Source organism: Neopsephotus bourkii, unplaced genomic scaffold (genome assembly GCF_033783945.1).
Source record: "Neopsephotus bourkii isolate Nb327-2 ecotype Australia unplaced genomic scaffold, CSIRO-AGI_Nbou_v1 NB_1258, whole genome shotgun sequence".
Classification (NCBI taxonomy): Eukaryota; Metazoa; Chordata; class Aves; order Psittaciformes; family Psittacidae; genus Neopsephotus; species Neopsephotus bourkii.
Window position 1 is genome coordinate 467455 of NW_026901743.1, and position 19814 is coordinate 487268.

The 19814-nt window shown below is 47.9% G+C and overlaps 1 protein-coding gene and 1 long non-coding RNA gene across 4 annotated transcripts in view; one reads left to right on the top strand and one right to left on the bottom strand.

Annotated features, from left to right (window-relative positions):
- Positions 1–3530, bottom strand: part of LOC133218500 (uncharacterized) — a 28445-nt gene extending 24915 nt beyond the window's left edge. The window contains exon 1 of the long non-coding RNA XR_009727182.1: positions 3338–3530. This is a non-coding gene — a long non-coding RNA (uncharacterized LOC133218500). The remainder of the gene's footprint in view (positions 1–3337) is intronic.
- LOC133218499 (PH and SEC7 domain-containing protein 3-like) overlaps positions 1–19814 on the top strand; it is a 96969-nt gene that overhangs the window by 19549 nt on the left and 57606 nt on the right. Inside the window, exons 1-3 of one of the 3 annotated variants that reach the window (XM_061364964.1) lie at positions 2698–2870; positions 6578–7634; positions 9053–9445. In XM_061364964.1, the coding sequence (XP_061220948.1) occupies positions 2840–2870; positions 6578–7634; positions 9053–9445 (1481 nt within the window). In that variant the 5' untranslated portion in view covers positions 2698–2839. Of the gene's footprint in view, positions 1–2697; positions 2871–6577; positions 7635–9052; positions 9446–12370; positions 12968–19814 lie in introns of those variants that run through there. The other 2 variants (XM_061364963.1, XM_061364965.1) reach the window with 2 other exon arrangements.

Here is a 19814-nt window from a genome sequence, read left to right on the forward strand (position 1 = left end):
GTGTGAGTAGTACTGTGGGGTTTTTTAAGCTGTTGTTGCTTGCTCAGAGTCTGACTATACATTTTTCATCTGATGAGATCTTTCTATTTGAATTACTTTTGAGCTTTTAAAAAAGATTCTTTAAAAATACAATATTTTAAATATATAACATTAAGTACAAGTGGATTCTGAGGGGCTGTAAAGTCTTTATAGAAGCTGCAAGTGCCAGAGCAGCTGTGGGCTGCGTCACTGCGCCAGAAGTTTGCACTTTGGCTGAAGGTTCTTTGGGAGCCCTTAAAGTAATTCTTGCTATCATGCTGTGTATATGCATTTAGGAAATCACATGTTAGCCGCTTCCTTTCTAAAAAAATAGAAATTTTTGGATTCTTTTGAACTTTGGGCTTAAGACTTTTCCAAACATACATCTTAAACCAAAACTTGAAATTCTTGCAGCCATGTGGGGGTGGGCCTTTAAAGAAGAAAAGTGCATTAAATATAGTTACGGCTCACCCACACTTTTACATCAGGATAAGGTGACCAGCTACTGCTCTCTTTGTATTCCCTCCTGTTCCTCCTCATACTAGCAGCTGTTTCACTACCCTTCTGCTTTCCAGGGTAATGACTCTTGGGACGGAGCTATCTCACTGACCATCTGTGGCCCATAGAGCAATTTGTAGTGGATAATCCCTCACACTAAACCCTCCCAGCACGTGCTGCCTATTAGTTTTGGACCTTGTCCTTTTCTGAGCTCACTGTAGGCCTGTGAGCTGGTGTGGCAAGGTGCCATCCTTCCCACAGCTGGGGGAATGGTGCAGAGCTCCTTGGTGGGCTCTTAGTTCAGTGAGGTTGTGCCCCCAAACCCTGTTTACCACTGGGAAATAGTTAAAATCTTTGGGGGAAAAAATATGCAACCAAGTCACAGCATTGCTTACTTAAGGCTTTTCCATCAGGAACAGGGTTAAGTGGTTTGCAATTGGAGCCCTCCCCCCACCCCGATACACAGTGATCCGGGTATTATACATGCTGTTTTGCTCATTGCTTTCGTAATGGATAGGGTTTACATTCTTAACCTAGCAGCTGTTTTCACTCTATGTATTTCAAGCTGTGACAACTCGGGCATCACATCACCACCTGACCCGAAGCACTGGGGCTTGACTAGCAGAGTCTGTGAGAAGTTTACTCAGTGTGAGCACGAATGTTCTGTGGCAGGCTGAAGATTCACTAACACAGCCCCTGCTTGCCCATAGAATCCCAGAATTTATAAACTATGCAAGAGCAATGGCAAGCAGTAGTTCTCTTATAACCCCTTTCAGTGTGCAGCAAGCCGTGGATGCGGGGTTTCCTGGATCACACACTGCCCCCGCGTGCTTGCGGTGGGATTATTTTCTTCCCTGAGCCGTTCAGTTTAATTTCTGGGTAACCCTGGCAGCCCCTGGCTGCTGCACCACTGCCTGGCTGTTCAAGCACAGTAAGTGCAAGGCACACGCTGCCTGTGCGCATTGCTTGGTCTGTGTCACACTCCCCAGTGTTGGCTGCAGGGACCCCCGCAGGTCATCTCTTTTTGGAGTGAAGGATCTCAGCCAACACGGTCACGTTTTCTGTGTAAGCTGTGCCATATCTCTGGTACTCTCCACTCTCCCTGCCTGTTTAGTAAGGCAACAGAGCATTTAACCAGGGACTCTTTTCCAGGCAGCTCTCCCCTCTGCTTTCCCCCCCCCCCGCCCACCTTCACTCAGCTTCCCTGTTTCCACCAACTTGGTGTTTTTACATAATGCCAGTGTAACTTTGAATGGATGATGGCCTGGCTCCACTTCCCTGGGCAGGCAAACTGCCCGAAAGCCTAGAGTGGCTGCAGGTTGCAGAAAACCCTGCACCCAGTCCAGCGTGGATGTTTGCAGTCCAGTTACAAAAGCACGGTGCTTGCATTATGCTAATCCCCCGTCTTTGGCTAACGAAGGACCTCCGCTGGCCAGGCAGGACCTATCACGGCACGGAGAATGACATCATTTGGAGAAAGGGCTGCTGTGCTAGGCTGCCAGTGATTGTGCAGCATCCCTCCCCTCTCACAGGGGGAGGCCGCTCCATGTTGTACTGCGTTATAAATCGGGATGGTTTTAGTTACTACAGGAGTTGTAACTTGAGGGGGTGCGGGACGAGGAGGCATGTGTGACCCCCCTCTCTGTCAGGCTGCAATAATGACATACTGCCATAATCCCTGCGATTTGATTGTTAATCTCTGTCACCTAGAGACTCGTTTCCCCTTAATGCACGCAAGTGTTTTTACTTGCCCTAATTTGCCTGTTACAAATAACGGCAAGAAGTGCCGGTACCACGAAAGCATAACTGGTGTGACGCTGCATGCAGGCTCACCCGTGTGCTGCTTGTGGTCGGCGCAAGGAGCTGCGGAGAAATAAAATGCAAGATGATGGGTCTGCTCAGTGAAACCTCTCAGCTCCGTAATGCCGAAACCCCGCTCTCCGACACCAGCACGCGACCCTCGGCATCGCCATTCTACCCGTTTCATCGCTTACGGACGCAGTTACAATAAACGGCAGCTAAGCACAGACGTCTTCCTGGCATACTGTCAGGCAGCCTTGCTGGAGGAAGTTTTTTTTCCCCCTGCAAGCTGCCAAGGTGGACTCCTTATAGCTCCTGCGATAGACTGAATGAGACTGCAGTTCCCCCATCAGTTTCATAATACTCAGAAAGCATCCATTTACATCATTGTGTGCAGTGCAGGGCAGCAGCTGCCAGGAAATTTGAAACTATTTTGATTCCAGTTGACTAGAACAGCAGCAATTGAATTAGCTGGTATTGCTATAGATAAACTGATGATCTGTGCATTTTATTTCTTTGACCAATGGGTAACTGCTGGAGCTACAGTAACCTCTGTGAGTAAGGAGACTGTTCAAGCAAATATCTCTAATTTCTCGAGCTAGCTAATATATATATATATATATACTGTATAGAGAGAGACACTCACACCATTCTTTTGTAAAATGTACCTGTAAACAAAATGTCTGTCTATGCTTCTAACTTGTGTTTTGCTTCCTAGAATTTCCTTTTATTATGCTGTAGACAAGCTTGTTTGACATGAAATGGTTATTTACCTATGACATATCATATCTATGCCTGATTTAAGTCATGAATTCTTTCAACGTCTAGTCATCAGAAAGACTGCCAATTGCTGTTAGGTTATATTTGCCCGGTCTCAGTTTTTTAGCCACTCACCCCATTTCTATTTTAGCTTTTTCTCTCTACATTTAATTTTCCTTTTCTTTCTTTTTTTTTCTTTTTCTTTTTTCTTTTTCTTTGTTGAAAGAATCCACCTTCAATGCAAAGTAGAAATTGGTGTTACCTGAGAGTGTGTGTCCTTTCTTTGTTTGTTTGGTGATGGGTATTTTTTTTTCCCTGCTCATCTTCAGTGCGGTCCTTAAATTTAGTTGTTGCCTTTCTAGCCTTGTTTGTAATGCAGTCATATTGGGGGATGGGGTTGGACAGGATATGCCAGTAGCTGCAGCAAGACATGATGCTGTGGTGGTGGATGGGAATAAGGGAGGAGTTTCTCTTAAAGAGCTCCAGCATCTCTGAGCTCTGGTACTTGAAATAGCGCTCTGAGAAAAGGGAAAGGCGTTGCACTGTTCAGGAGTGGAGAGCAATTGGTGGTGGTTTACTGCAGGGAGTGGAGACCTCAGCAGTTGTGTGCATGGTTGTACCTAGTGTAGTGGGGGCAGACTTTGGTGCCATGTGTGATTTATTTTTAATCAGGTAGTGAGTTAGGCAATGTTCCTGCAAGATGCTGTGAAGGCAAGAATCCCTCTGCCTTGTGCTTGCATGCAGTGGCAGCAGCAGCAATTCCAGAGTAGGGCTGCCGGTGCCTTGCTGTAGAACAGGCCTTGGCTTTCTACTGTGAAAATGCTTCTCTCTTGCTCAGATGAAAAGCAGCTTGCAAGTGTGGCAAAGGACTACCTGTGTTCGTGCTTCCTCCTCCTGCGTGTCTCTCTGTGCCTGTAAATGCACCTGTGTGCTCTGCACATGTATGTCTTCACCCGTATATGTACCTGTGTGCTCTGCATGTGTACCTTTTCTGGAGTCTGCTGGGCTTGCAAGAGGGTAAAGTTTGCTTGGGATGAAGTTCAGGAGAAGCATGTCAGAAACTTGCTAGATATTGCTTACCGTCATCATCAGCAGCTGTTGGTGGCGGAGGGGGATGGACAGCAGTGTGTTTAGCGTTTACCACCAGAAATAAGGCCACCTCTGTTTCCTTCATGTTATTCAGAAGCTAAGGTAGCAATTAGCAGAGATGATTTTGGCTCCTTGGCAGGGTTTGTGTGTGGTGCCTTGTCAGGGCTTGGCCTCCAGTGCACATTGGCTGCATCCCAGCCCATGGGGGCCGGGGAGCTACGCTCTGGGCTTCTTTCCAGTGAGGAGGGGTGTGTGGGTTGGAAGGAGGCGCGGGGGTCTCAGCTCCAGGGGCAGTATGTGTTGCTTTCCTCTGGGATATGGCCAGAGCATTTAGCCCAGGCAGCAGCATGGCCAAATGCTGCCCTGCTTGGGGGCATGCAGCGATCCCAACTGGAGCACATCCTGCTTGCAGGTCTGCAAGCTGAGAGTTACAGTAGGTGGGGCTCTGTCCATCAAGAAGGGTTCCTGTTGACTTCTATAGTGACAGAGTAGGGAGATGGGGCTCTCTGCTGGCTTGGGCTGGTCCTGGTGCAAGTGTAGGGTTGTTGCAGCCACACAACATCATTCTTATCCGTGAGTCTGTCCTGGTGGAAGCGTCCCCCACTTCACAGGCAACCTGCTTCCTGTGCCGTGAAGTGAGTTGGCTTGGGATGCACTCAAGCACTGAGTGGCTGAATTGTGTGCTAAGAGGGCTGTTTGTCTGGGGCTTTGGACACTTAGAAAAAATACTGTGCCTGGAAACACTCATATAGGTAGAGAGGCCTTGCTCTCTTCTTCAGCCTCTCCCAGTGGACCCATACTTGTGTGTTGGAAACCATGCCATGAAGGCAGGTTGGTGGTGCAGAAGTGGACAAGGCATCTATGCTCCTCACAGCTTACTGGGACCTTGCAGCAGAGAAGAGATCCCTGTTTTGTCCAGTCACTGTCCCCAACAGAAACTAAATCATCTAGGTGAAACCTGACCCGCTGAAGTTTTATTATGGAGTGATGAAATCAGCAGCATGGAGATAGCTGGAGAACCTACTGGGGAAGAGGCTGTGGTTTGGCATGGTCCAAGCCTGTCAGTTTGATCCTGCACCACACACCATGTGGGGTATTTATCCTGTGGCTAGATATACTGGATAGTGATCTGACTGGTGTGAGTTGTCACTTGTCTTTACAAACCACTGGCAGATAGATGGCCACATTAGTGTGGTGCTGAGCTTGTGTTAAATTATCCTTCCTCTCACCTTGAACTCAGCCTTCATTAACAACAACTACATGGCTTCCTCCTCAGAGATGGCTTATGGCCAGCCTGCTCAGAGCGGAGACAGCGATTGTTTTTCAGTACAGCACCTAGGGATGCACTTCGACTGGGGCAAAGCGCCCAAATTCAAGCTCATATCTGGTTTCCGAGCTGTCACCCCTGACATTTTTCATACAGGTGTTTGATCTGCCCCCTCTGCTGTTTGTTCTAAAACACTTTTATACTCCAGGCCAGTTTCTTCCAGGAGGGTGCAGCAAATGCAGCACTTCTTGTTTTGTTTGTTTGTTGTTGTGTCTTCAAGACCCCAGTTCCTCCTTGGGCCATAACAGAAGGTGGCCAAGTGTCTGTCATTGTGTCATGGGTGAGATCCCTCTGAGGACAGCTGGTTCTCTGTTACCCCACAACAATGGGAGCCACTGGGTGCTCGGCACTTGGAAAATGGCCCATCCATTTTTCCTTCTGCTTTGTTTACATCGGTTGGAAAAGAAGCATGAGAAGGGGAGGGGTAGCAGGTTTCTTATGCAGTGGTGGGTTTGCTGCAACAGAAAACGTGAACTACACAGTAAGTGTACCTCACTGCCACATGGCCTTCAGTTACCTGAGTTGTTAAAGGAAGAGGGTAGTGCAGGCAGAAAGTTGAATTGCTCATTAATTGCTTTGTAATTTAGCTAATTAGTTTTGTCAAGGCTGTGGGATATAAGGGGTGTGGCTGGTTATCTTCCTGATGTGTCATCTTTACAAGTGAAAATGACCTAAACCCTTTTTTTTTTTTCATTTAATAAAACCAGCATGCATAACACGTGCTGTGGATGGATGTCAGACTGCTGAATATCTGCTTTCTTCAGCCCTTGCGCCTGGCCTGTGGCCTCAGACTGTTCATGGGCCACTGGGACCCTTTCTGAAGTGTAGCAGACATTTCTGGCATTCCTTCTTCAGCGGCGCACACTCCCAAAGTAGGGCTGCCCAAAAACTCCTATGTAAAAGGACCAGCTCTGGATAAGTGCACTGTGAGAGCATGCAGAAATGAGTTAAACGGAACGGTATTTTCCCTGCAGGGGAGAGCATAGTTACTGTGTTCAGAGAAGGCTTGGGAGGAAGGCCAGGCCTTTTGCTTGTGCTTTATTTGTTTGTAGATAGGTAAACCCATGCTCTCTTTTTCCCTTGCAGGTAGTGGCCGCGGAAGCAGCACTTTGCTCCCTCATACCATCATCAATGAATTTCCAGAGTATGGCAGTGTAGAGGCAAGCAGAGACGGGCTGAGGGCAGAGCCTGTAACACGCAGCCCAGAAAGCCAGGACGGTCACCACCAGGTACCTGGCAGGCCCCTTCCACAGTGTGTGGCTCCTGCAGAGGATTCCAGACCTGATGCCGGGGCAGCACAGCTGTGTGCCTCAGAAGGAGGTTTGCAACCTGCAGGTAACCTGCCAGAGATGATGAAAATCTCTCAATGGCTGGAAGCAACAAAGGTGCAAGAGAGAGCAAATACTTCCCTTGATTTGGAGATGCAAATGGAAAAACAGAGCGTTACTGGCAGCCAGAATGTGCAGGCGGCCAGAGAACCAGTTCCAGCAGGCCAAGAAAAACCCTCAGACATGCCTCCTCCATCTGAAAGAACAGCTGAGGAAAAAATGCATTTGATTGTAGAGAAAGATCTGGCTGCAATATGGACTGGAGAAAAGCAATCCGAGTCCTTGCAAGCCATCAGTAATAAAACCGAGGAGGTCCATGCAGCGCAGGAGACAAGCTGTCATAGACCATCTGTGACAAACCTGGAAGCAGCCAGCAGAGTGGAAGGGTGGGCGCATTTTGAGGAGTTTTCAGCATACAGTCAAGGCAAAATGCAAATGGGTCCTGAGAGGAGGCTCTCTAAAGAGGCAGCTGTGAGCAAACATGTAGAATTTCAAGGGGTGGAGATTTTATGGCTGCAAAAAACTGAGGAGCAGAGAAGGAAGAAGCACTCACTGCTGGAGACGGTGTCCGTGGAGAGGAAGGCTTTCCCCAAAACCTCCATCCACCCTGTGCCACTGATGGTCTCCCCAGGCGTGGTCTCCTCACCAGACAGCGCTTGGAGCGAGGTCTGTGAGGACCCGCGGCCAGGACCCGCTGTCCTTGGAGCTGTTCCTCGAGCAACGCTTGGTGACAGCAGGCAGGATGAAGTTTTTGTGAAGGACAAGAAGAACCGCGGTGAGGAGGAGACGGCTGTGCTAGTGAGAGGCCAGGGCAGGTGAGTTACTGCTTGTGGGGGCACAGGGGGCAGGCGCGATTTTTCTCATTCCACATGCACGTGGCTTGTGCCTACCCTTTTAGGAGCAATTGGCAAACAACGGGTGTTCGTCTGCTGCCTGCAGCATGGTGGCAGTGGTAGCTGCTCGTGCCTGGTGGTGGCTAGTGCATAAAGTTGGGACTGAACACCCTCCACACCACCTCGTGAAAGTTTGAAATCCATCTCATGTTTGGAAATGTCTCTCGCTGTTTGCAGAGTAATGGCTGCATGGCGAAGCATCTGTGGTGGGTTGCAGCTGGGACCTGGACAGGGCATGTAATTAAGTATAGGCAGCATGCAGGCCTGGCTGGCTGCGCGTGGCCAGATTTTCTGGTTTTGGACAGAGTCTGTGCAAGAATAGTGTGAGCACCTCTGAGGCATCGGGTAGTAAAGATGTTTTACCCAAGGCCTTGTATGTTATAAGAGGGTAAATGCTGTGATGTGCTTTCTATATTACCTAACTGTATATGATTTTTACCTATATATATATATTGCAAAAATTGTGTGCTGCTTTTTACAGGGTCATATTGGTGTCCTCACTTTTGTTTCCCCATGCACATCTGTAACAAAGCAGACAATCCCACCAGTGCAGTCTGAGCATAATGTGCCTGCTCTGACCTGATGGGGTGTTTGCTGTTGAAACAACAGGATCTCAGCAAAGGACAGGATCTGAGGCTCCTGCCTGTACACCTCGGGATCTCTGGAGTTTTGCTTGTGTGTGGGATCACTTGGGCAGGTAGCCCTGATATCCAGCATGTGCCATGAGAAGCTCCACAGTATCTGAACAGCAGAGGAGCACTTTCCACTGGGGGATGCTACACCTTCCCCTATGCTTCTGCAAGCAGGCTGAGTCTTCCCCCTTCAAATCTGTTTCTCTTGGCTCCAGGCTTTTGATTGCATTCACTTCCCTTTGCATTTTGGAGGGATTTCCTCCAGCCTTTCAAGGAAGACCCAAGCCCTAGGACTGCAGAGCCAGCAAACTGTCCTCTGACAGCAGCAAACGGACAGAGGCCCCATGTGATTGCATGTCTCCTACTTGTGCAGCCTCTACCATGGCAGTGGTGCTAGGGGAGGCATTTCTGAGTGCTCTTCTCCTTTGCACATAAGCAGCTGATGTTACCTGTTAGGCAATATTAGGCCTTTCCCCTGTCCTCCTTTTTTCACAGAAGATAGTTTCAGTTTATGTCCCCAGAGAGGGAGATGGTGCCAGTCATGAACAGAGGTGGTGCAAGTAGAAACTAGCGTTTTATCCTCATTGTGCTGTCGGCACAAAGCCACACTGACCTTTCTGTTCGCAAAGGTAGAAGGTAAGGAAGTTCACCCAGAGGTCTAAACCTTTCCCCCCAAGCTGAAATGAGTTGTTTCTGATTCATTTCCAGGATGGTGGAGGAGGGGGAAGCAGCCACAGGAGGATATGAAGACGTCCTTGGGCAGAGGCACTCCGATGTCTCCACTGATCTGTACAGCTCACAGTTTGAAAACATCCTAGACAATGCATCTTTATACTACAGCGCGGAGTCGCTGGAGACGTTGTATTCGGAGCCTGATAGCTACTTCAGCTTTGAGATGCCACTCACTCCCATGATCCAGCAGCGCATGAAGGAGGGTGGCCAGTTTCTAGATCGGACCTCAGCCTTGGGACAACCAGATGTCCTGCAGCTTCCCCCAGATGGGGAGGTGACGGGCTGCTGTGGAGGTGTCGCCAATGGCTTAAGGGATGGAAGTGAAACACTCTTCAGAGGAGACATCATGGAGATCCCTCATTTGGAAAGGTAAAAGCAGTGAGTGAGCTTTCTGTGTGCCTGCTGATTTTTTCCCTGATGTCTATTTACTTCAGTGGATGGTTGCAGAGTGTAGTTTTGCCTCTTTCAACACTGCATGTTTTCTACACAGAATAATTTCCAGTGTAACAGAGTGAGCTGCAGTAGAGAAGTGATCTCTCCAAACCTGCTGTTCATCAGAAAAGTGCAAATTTACATGACAAATGTTTTGTAGGTGATACTTGTGTCAATTAAAGGCTGGCTGGTACTAGCGCATCCCTGGGACCTGTTCTGGTGGAGTTTGTTACTGGTTACATGAATGTTGTTCAGCTCCAGTTATACCTGAATATACTTACAGTAACTGTAGGAACACTAACACCGTGTGCACATAGATGAGTTGTCCAAATGCAGTTTGTGATTGGATGTTAAAGGTGTCTCTGTGCATAGCTTTTCCTCTCCTGAGGTCAGTGGGTGTTGTCCTGGTTACCTCAGCTGGGACAAGGTTTTGCTCCCACCACATTCATGGATTAGAGGCTGTAACTTGCTCCTTTCATTTGTGCAACGGTTACTCATTGAGAGGGGAGGGAGGGTTATAAAAATGTCAATATTTTCTATGGGGTAAAGAAAGAGATAAGAAAACTATTTTAATAGAAGAGTCATGTGAGAAGCAAAAACTAGACTAAGTGGCCAGAAAATAATGTGTAGCTGCAAAAACTCGGTCTGTGAGCAAACTTTTTTCATCATGTGCTGTCAAAGGGTGGGTGGGAGAGTGAAAGGCAGTGACAGCAAAGTGGGGGCTCAAGCCAAAAGCAGTAGTCTACAGAGGGGTGAGGGACCTTGTGAGTGACAAAGATGCCTTGGGTCTCCATCCTTCAGGGACAAGAGGTTGTCTGAGAGTCCTTAAATGGGGCTAGTCGTTCTGAGCTTTCTTGAGAGCCAGTGGTAGGAGGTCTTTTACCTGTTTTATTCTTTTTGTGCTGGTGTGAAAGAAGTTATTTGATCAGAAGCAGTTTGGATAATTTTATGGATTAAGGTACAGTTTGACATTAAAAGAACAGGCAGAAGGACTTAGGAGTTTAGAATGTTTTTTTCCATTAGTCCTACTGAATTTTGTTTAAATCCTGTACAACCCTGAGCTGTTCAGTGCCAGTAGGCAGTAAGTGACGGCTAGTCTGCAACAGCCTGGATGGAGCAGGAAACTCAGGTCAGTCCTGACACTTTCAGCTCCTTTCTTATGCTGAAATCAGAGATTGCTGTGTGGAGGACAAACAACATATGCAGACCCTTGTTCTGTTAATATATGGCTGTAGCATCTATTATCTAAAAAGTACTGTCAAGTAAGGCCCACACCAACTCATCAAGACACAAGTTATCATATAGGTGTGCTTATATGATGCTTAGAGACACATTAGGTGCCTGCCTAGTATGTATTTCATTGGGAATTAAGTTAATTTTAGTTTAAATTTGCAGCCATACAGATAAGCCAACAGAGGATTTAGGAATTCTCCTTTTTCTCCCCTTAATGAAAAATACAAAGAAAGAAGCATTTCCCACAGCGGGTTTGTTAGGAAGCTCTGGTGTTTTAGTCTGCAGGGATCTGTTAGGGACAAGCCCCAAAACCTTGGTTTGCTAAGAAGTGTTCAAGGCAGGTTGGATGAGGCTTTGAGCAACCTTTGAATGTGTTTCTGCCCATGGCAGGGGGTTTGGAACTGGATGATCTTTAAGGTCTCTTACAATCCAAACAGTTCTGTCATTCTACAATTCTTTGATTTTGTGATAAAGTGTAGCTGCAGCTGTACAGCCAACCACAGATATGCCCAAAAGGGTAATTCTCTGGACTTTGTACCTTATTAACCACCCCTCCACCATGATACTCTGATGTCATGTTGTATTGCACCAGGATACAGGTGACCGGCAGAGCCTGTGTGTTGTATTGTTGGAGCCAGTGATAATCACAGCGTTACAGTGTGTGCGTGAGGAGCAGTGTGCGTGCTGGGGACTGCATGAGATTCATTCACAGAAGTGTCAAGACAGTGTGTTGCTGTGATGCTCAGGTGAACCAGAAATAGCTGCCTGAGCTGTGGGTACTATTTCTAAGAGTTTGCATGCATGGTTGTGTTGCCTGAAGCAATTCCAGACTTGTTTGAACCAAAAGTACACATGTATGATAACATGTGCAGTAGCCACTGCAGCACCCTTGTACCTTCTGCTTCAAGTCCTTGTTTCCTATGGCACCATGAACCTGAAGTTGTGTTGGGGCTGTAGTTTCCTAATGTGTAGCACCTGCGTGGTGCTTCAGAGCATCAAAAGCCACCCACTGAAATGGTCCAGCTATTTTGGAGACCAAGTGGGGAAGGCAAGCCCTGTGCCATGCGAGATGCAGGCAGTGCTGCCAGGACCTGTGCCCTGCCGCTGGTGGTAGGGGCCCACAGGTGCCACGGGCGGCAGCATCGCAGCAGGGGCACCATCACCACTACCACCACCGCCAGCAGGGGTAGCAGCAGGGGCACCATCACCACCAGCAGCAGCAGCAGCAGCAGCCGATTGCCTGCGCTATCTTTCAGCGCCGCCGGAGGTCTCTGTACCCTGAGTGGAGCCGCCGTCTCTCTGGCAGCCAGGGGTTCAGCAGCACCCCGTGCCCGCCCTGCCATGTGAAGCCGCTGGAAGGCAGGCGCAGGGAGGATTGCAGCAGGAGGACCCCATCCTGTAGGAACGGAGGCAGATGGGGGTCTCATCGTGTGAAAGTGGCAAGTCCAAAGCGCAGCAGGGGAATTTGGGGTGCCGGGAGTTCGAGGAGAGCAAAGCAGCACAACATTGCAGTGTGGCATCAGAAGTGTACCCCCGCTTTTACCTAAACTGAGCCGCCAACCCATGGGAACAAAAACCGAAAGCAAAACCTCGGCAGCTCCCTGCCTGCTCCGCGGTATTTCGGAGACATAAAAAACGCGTGGGAAAGTGCGTGGGGAGTGAGCGTGCTTCCAACTGCCGCGCTAATTTATGGGGGAACAGAGTGTGAAATACTGGCAGTTCTTCACGGTCCGGTACAGAAGGGGAAGGCGGATGTGAGAGCAAAGAGTTAATGGATTACAGCTGGAGATCGGCAGCCGCGTGCCAAAGAGGGAAGGAGGAGCAGGTGCTCCCCTTGTCCGTGCCCTCCCGCTAGCGGGTAGCTGGGCAAGGCAGCACCTTTGGCATCCTTCCCTCTGGAGGGATCCCGAGCGTAACTGACACGCAGACCCTAGGTGGCGTGAGGTCCTAATGCTAACCGGCAGGGAAACCTAGTCCCATAGTGAAAAAGCGGGAGGGTAACATCCTTCTCGGCTCTTAGGAAATCGCTGGCGCTGGGAGGGGTCAGCTCTGGTATGTGAAGGCCAGTCACATGCCTTCAGAACTGAAAAAAAAAAAAAGGAGGAAGAAAAAAAAATAATAAAATGACTAGAGGCTGGCGGGCTGCAAGTTCGTGTGGGCTCCCGGATGTCTGGAGGCTTCGTCCCTGCTGTCCTTCCCATCAGCTGCTGGCCATGGCTAAACGCAGTAAGTCCTGGCGAGAGCCGTGCAACACGCCTGCTCTGACAGCCACCCGCCGATGCGCTTCCCTGGGGCATGGGGACGACAGCAGGCCCTGTGTTTTCCTGCAGGGCAGGTTGGCTTGCTTTTGCAAGCAGTCCTTTCCTAGCACAGCTTTGGTGCCCTTTGTGTCTGGTCAGTGGAGGAGGGATGCTTGGGGGAGAAGGGTGCGCAGCTTGCATTCCTTTGGGAATGGTTCCAGCACTTGGTGTCTTCTCGAAGGCTTCATCTCACTCCTAGGTATATGATGATTATCCTTCTGGGGAAAAACCAGATTTCTGCAGCTGAAGGAGCCTTAAGTTTCTCCACATGGAGGTGTGAGAACTGGGGTAGTGTCTGACATTTCAGAGCTGAGAGACAGCCTCTCTGTGTATCAGGGCACTGTGGGGTCCCCATGAAACGTATTGAGCCACAGGTTGCCAGTGTAGCAAAGCTTTGCAGTGGCAATAAAGGTGTTATATTTGGGCTGTGTTTGATCCCTGTGTTCCCACATTATACCTGCAGTCCCCAACACTGTACCTGTGCCCCAGGTGCTGCACTCCTCCCTTCTTGTGCCAGTAGATTGTGTTGAGATGGAGCAAGGCTCAGCCTTGATAAATGGGAATTCAGTCTTAATCGCAGAGGCTATAAGGGAGACTGTTTGCATGGTGCTCCCCAGACATCAAGCCTGATGCATCGCCTGAACATGGTATAATATTTTACACCAAATCAGAGTGGGAGGAAGAGGATGTATTTCCAAAGGAGTAAGATACACTTAGGAAGAGAGAATTATCTTGCTATGTATACAGTGAGCGTTAGAGCATCCTTTTATCTAAAAGGGAAATATGAAGTTCTCTCAGTGATGATCTCCATCTTTCTTTTCTGCTTTCAGACTTTGAAAACAGATTTTCTTTTAATCTTTCTCTTTTTTTTTTTTTCTTCATTCTTTATAGCAGTCTTCTCGTTCTCTCTTCCCTTGTAAGCTACACTCAGAACAAGAAAGTAAAAGAACCCAGAAAAACTTCTGGCATTTGTTCTAAGTTCTCTTGGAAGGTGTGGTCTCTGTTGGCAGGACATCGCTCAAGATTTTTCTAAATCCAGAGAGAAAAGAAAAAGACACTGTGTTGCAGCTCCTAATCCTCACAAATGCTAAATATTTGCCACCTGCCATCATCTTCAAAGAATTGATGGTGCTCAGCAAATTCTGCAAGTCCTGTTACTTTATTTTTCCTAGAAGTGCAAACACAAATTTAGCCATGTATGTATTCTTCTGTAATTCAAGGGGGAGGAGGAAAAAAGACTGCCTAAGGGAACCTGGTGTTCTCCGAGTAAATGCACAAGAATGTGGACTGCAGTTCCTGATGGTTGCCAGGTTACTCCTAATAGTTTGGGCATCTTATAGTAGTTCCCATAGTTGTTTTTTTTTCTTACACATATAGGTCTTTTCTAGCAGTTTTTTCTTTGGCACTCTGCTTATTCCTCTTTGAGGCAATAAACTTCGTTAAAAGATACACCTAGTCTTGATACCTTTCTCCAGGTTGATTGTCTAAGTCTCCTCCCAGTGTATCAGTATCCTCCATGCCAGTTACCAGTTGGCACTCTGGTATTTTTGTCCAAGGTAGCTTGTGTTTGATTTTTAGTGTGGATATGAGGGTCAGTACTTACATATCTAACATGTAACCTTCATTCATTTTATTAGTCTGTACATCAGCAGTCTGGTAGAACTTGTTTCCCCTTTGAAGACTCACCTTGTGACCCAGTTGAATCTGCGGAGGTCCCTGTGTCCCTGTGTGGATGTTTTTTGGCCTTTGGACGGGCCTCAACTTGTGACAAACACTGGAACTTAGGAGAACTAGTGCTGTCAGAATTTGGTGCTTCCTGTGTGCTGCCGTCCGTATGCTCAGGTTAAGGGAAGTTATTCAGAAGGATGCCACAGGTTGTTTGCCTAGAAGAGTGAATGTGCCAAATTTGTCTGCAGCTGGTGAACAGCAAACACATGTTGGAGCTCATTTTCCTGCACCTGAGCTAATGTATCTGTCAGTTGTTGAGCCACAAGTAAGCACAATATGCTGGCATGCATATGTTAAATACAGGTGAAGATGAAGTGGTGCAGTCTGCGGGGGTAAACTTCTGAAACTGGTGGCATTTTGACAGCTGAGGATTTGCCCCTTTATTGCACAGCTTTAGTATCTGCAAAAATGTTAAGCCACACTGATTGCCTTGGTGTTCCCTGTGAAGAAGTGGCATCACTTTATCAAGGCTCTGGAAATGCAAGTGTGCAAGTTTGCCAGTTTTGCTCTGGCTGGTGAGGTGCTTGCAACACCAGTTTAGAGAGACTTTGTAAAACTGCTTCTAGTTCCTAAACAAACTGTTGTTTTAGGGAAAAAAAGGGCTGCTTACTTTTCGCCTCTTCAGTTCCCAGCCTCCTCTGAAAATAAAACAAAAACAAAAATCCAGAAGCTGACAGAGACAGAAAACGGGGGAAAAAAAAGAAGAAAAAAAAAAGGGGAACAGCTGATCAGTTCACTGCACAAAGCTCCTCAGTATAAAGCTGTCAGCAGCTCAACTTCTAAGCTGGCATCTGTTGGCACATCTCCATTAAAGTCAAAGCCATTTAGGTCAGGAAGCATTCATTCACTGAAACAAGGCGTCCCTGCCAGCACCAGGTCAATCCCAGAGTGCAGCCTTCTGTCTCATCTGTTAGCCATGACTGGCTGCCAGTCAAGCCCTCCTCCATGTTCTTGCTGGTTAACTCTTTTCTTCCTCTGTTTTCTGGCTGTTGGGGTAGAGAGAGGCAGAGCCTGGCAGTTGGCAGGGTGGCGTAAGCATGTGTAGCTTCAGATACGACGTGGGAGCACCGGTGGAGAAGAACAGGGCATGTAGCATGCAGACTCCTTGCTAGCACAGCTGGGTGGGCTGTGGGTTGGTTGCCGGTTGGTTTTCCTTTATTGTGGAAGTCTGTCTTTTATTATTATTAACTATAATAAGAGTTACTGACTATTCTTTTTGAGGGTAGGCATTTCATTGTGCTGCGTGATTCAAACTTAAAGCACCTGTGTGTTACTACTGCCAGTGCTGAAATGCTTCCTCACACATCTCCAAGGAAGGCTTAACTAAAAGACATAAAATCCCATGTTCTTAAGCATCTGGTTTCCTCCTTGGCCAGCGAGGTCCATCTGGACCAGCTGCTCTGCCAATGTGCACTTCCTGAACCAGTCTCCAAACAGTTAAACCGAGTCCAAGTGAGGGGGAAGTATTCTGACTTCCTAGTTTTGCTCCTGTCCTGAAGGAGCCTCATGGGGAAATGTCATGTTGCTGCTGAGTGTTGGGATGGTTTTACACCCACAGCATGCATGGGGCAGATGGGCTCAGGGGATCCAGCTGGATTGCTCCTGAACCACTTAGGGGCTAAGTGTTTTCTGAGCAAGGCCACAGGGGTGCTGTGTGACCTCTGGGTCTTGTTTTTGCTTGTGTCTGGGGGCAGGTGGGCCAGATCCTGAGTGTGGAACTATCTTGATGTAGCCAAGAGGCCAGGCTATGTGTCAATGCATTGGCCAGAAACGTCCACAGTGGGGGGAGCCCTTGGGCACCCTCTGTGGCAAGGGCCAGGTTTTCACTTCCTAAGCATGGTGGGTTTAATGTGGTGTGATTCCATTTGCAATTGCTAACCCCTGCCACAGCTATGGTACAAGGAGCCTGAGGTTGAAATGGAATCAATCACTTCAGGTGGCAGTGAGCCAGGTGTCTGTGTAATGAAGGACACGGTGCCTCTCAGAAGGGCTGCAGTCCTGCCCCTGCGTGTAGTGGGACTTCTTGTCCTAATGCTCTGATCCGGTAATGACAGTGTTTGTGTTTGCTGTAATGCAAGCCTATCAGAAATGGCATTTTCTGGAATGCTTTAGCTGTTAGCTCTCTACTTAGAATCGGCGGGAATTCTTTTAATCAAAGAAAAAGGTGGATGATTACAGGGAGCATGAGGTTATTTTTAAGGAGTAGCATGCACTTCAGCCCCTGAAATTGCCCTTGCATATGCGTTTTATTGATAACCAATAGGAGATTATGGGGATGGTATATATTTTCACTTTGCTCCTCGAGTGTGACGTGACAAGGCTGAGGTACTCCTTAATGGATCTTTGGCGGGTACTCTGAGGTGCAGAAACTGTCCTCCCTTCATGTGTCCCTGCTGATGCTGTGAGTATGAGACACCCACTGAATCGAGTTGCAGCAAAGTGCAGCTGTGTCAGTCCTCAAAGAGGGATCTACTTCAAAGCGTGTCTTTGAAGAGAATCCATATGTGGGACTTCAAAGCTGATTAAACTATTCGAAGTAAAATAGCACAGTGAGTCATCTGCTAGGAAAGGGCATTATTTTTATTTTTATTATTTTCTCCCCTTCCTACAGTTCTATATTGGAAGAGCCCTGGAGCTGGAGGTAACTGGTGAGGTAAATCATTGCTTGATGTGATTTTGTGCTCACTGTCTCCTGGCCCCGAAGAAGCCAGTTCAGAGCTGCAGCAAAGCTGCAGCAGAACTGCCCCAGCCTGTCTGTGTGGTCGGTCATTTGTGGCAGGAACTGACTCATCGTGTCCCACTGCTGCCGGGATTTCTCTGCTTTCGCTGATGGGGCTATTCCTTTCAGAGCCAGGCTGCTCAAACGTGGCTTTTCAGCTCCATTGTAACAAAACACAGCCTGTGCGGCTGATCATTTCTGAAATGTGGCTGAGCATCCATGCCTCTCTGAAGGGTTGCAGTGTAGAGGGTTGTCCCCTCAGGGCAGGGCTTTTTGCAGAGGGAAGTCTGCACCCGCGGCGAGGTCCAGGCTGGTGTCAGGGGCATCTGTGTGCTTCTGCCTTTCTGATGCCCCTCTGGTGCTGTGGGGTGAGAACCACTGCTGAGGGGCTGTTGAATTAGAAGCAGAGTGTGCTTTTCACGGCCAGAGTTGATGGTTATGCTTAAGGGAATGGTGTTCTCTGTTTCAAAACCAGGAGAAGAAAGATCAGGGTGAAGGCATGTAAAACAACAGGGCCAGCACGGAGCTGCAGAGGGTAATTGTCAGTCCCAGCGTGGCTCCCCGGCGGATGCTGAACCCTGCTGAAAACAACATTTGTTCTGGCCCTAGTTTCAGTGCGCCAGAATGCCTCTCCACCCTTCCTTATTTTTAATCATTGCAGCGTTTTGCTCTGATGAACTTTGCTGGCAAATGCCTGACATAGCCTGCCTTGAACTAATGCTGATGTTAGAGGCATGCAGATTTATTTGAGGGAAAAGCTGATTTCCTCCTGTTTCCTCCTCTTCTCTTTCCAAAAAGTACTGTGAAGATCCCAGCCCTCTCTCATCCAAGCTTCCTCTGAAATCTGTGCATCCAGTGCACTCACTGCAGACGTGCATGCTGAATGGGTTAGTGTTTCCTGGGGAAGGGTCCCATGGGCATCCAGGGGAGACTACGTGTCACAGAGTGCATGCTACTCTTTGATCCATAAAAAGCTGCAGGCAGTGGCAAGCTGTAATCACTGACGTGGCTGGACTGAGGACACTGCTTAGGCTGAGTTGTCACTGCCTGCCACGCGGTGTCTACTCCGAACATCAGCTCCTCTTAGTGGCCAAGGTAGTTGTTCCATGCTGGATCTGAGCTTTTCTCCTATAAAGCAAAATGCTGATGTGCTCTTCTTCTTTGGGACAAAACGGAGATTCCCCCCTCCCCCATTTATTTGCTAAAAAATGAAGAGCATCTCAAGGTTTAAGGCATCAGAAACTGCAGGTACACATGCCGAGGTTTCCAGTTGCAGGCTAGTAGGGTGGGAATATGGACAACTATGACATGAAGTGCCTGGGAATGTGCACCGCTATGATATGAAGTGCCTGTATCCTGAACATTACTGGCCTTGCTCTGTTTTTGTCTGGAAGTTGCAGCCACTCCACAACCTTACATTGCTGTGGAGGTTTTAGATTTTGGTGAAACTCAGGATTCCAGCTGGAGGGCAATTGAGCGAATCTCAGATACTCTTAGATAAAGTGTGCTAAGTGCTGAGCATGACGTGATTGAGATACCTTGGCAGTGGCAGCTAAATCACCGTTGACCTGATCGATAATGGAGTAAGTGAAGAAGACAGCATAAAATGTTTCAGACTGCCTAGCTGTTAGGGAGTGTTAAAGGTGAAACAGCTTTACAGATGTTACAGTCTGCCCGTGTTTCATCCATGAGTGTGGAGGGGTGGCTGCTGCTGTTAGAAAGTATCAAATTTGCCACAGCAGCTATTTATTGAATTGCTGTAATTTCTGCTGGATATGGTGATCACAGCCTTTGTGCATTCGCTGTGAACTTGGGAGTGCTTTGGCAGAAGGAGAGAGCATGTGTCAGGAATGCATTGCTGGGGCAGAAATAAGGGTTAAGGAACTGGTTTCTGGCTCATACACCCTGTGAGACCACAGGGTTCTGGATTGTTGTTTTTTTTTTTTTAGCTTCTGCTTTTTGTGTTTTCTGGTAGAAGAGATTAATGTAAAAGTCTCTGGATGAAAATCCACAGCTGTTGCTGTACAGGCAATTACCAGTAGTATCATTACATTCCCATTTGGCCTTGAATCCAGGATTAGGGGGAATATAGTTGTTTACATTTTCAGCCTACTTCTGTTAGTTAAGAGGTTTCTCATTTTTATGTGATAAAGAGTAAAGCTGTGTGAGAAATCCATGACCAGTCTTGCTTTGTATCACAAAGCCCTTTCTTGGCTGTGTTTATCTGGGAGTGCTGCTGTGGGTTCTTTGTGTGTAGAAACTGCAGACTGCAGAAGAGAGTCTGCAATCACTCCTAGCCCTTGATTAGAGCCTGTTATAGGCACTT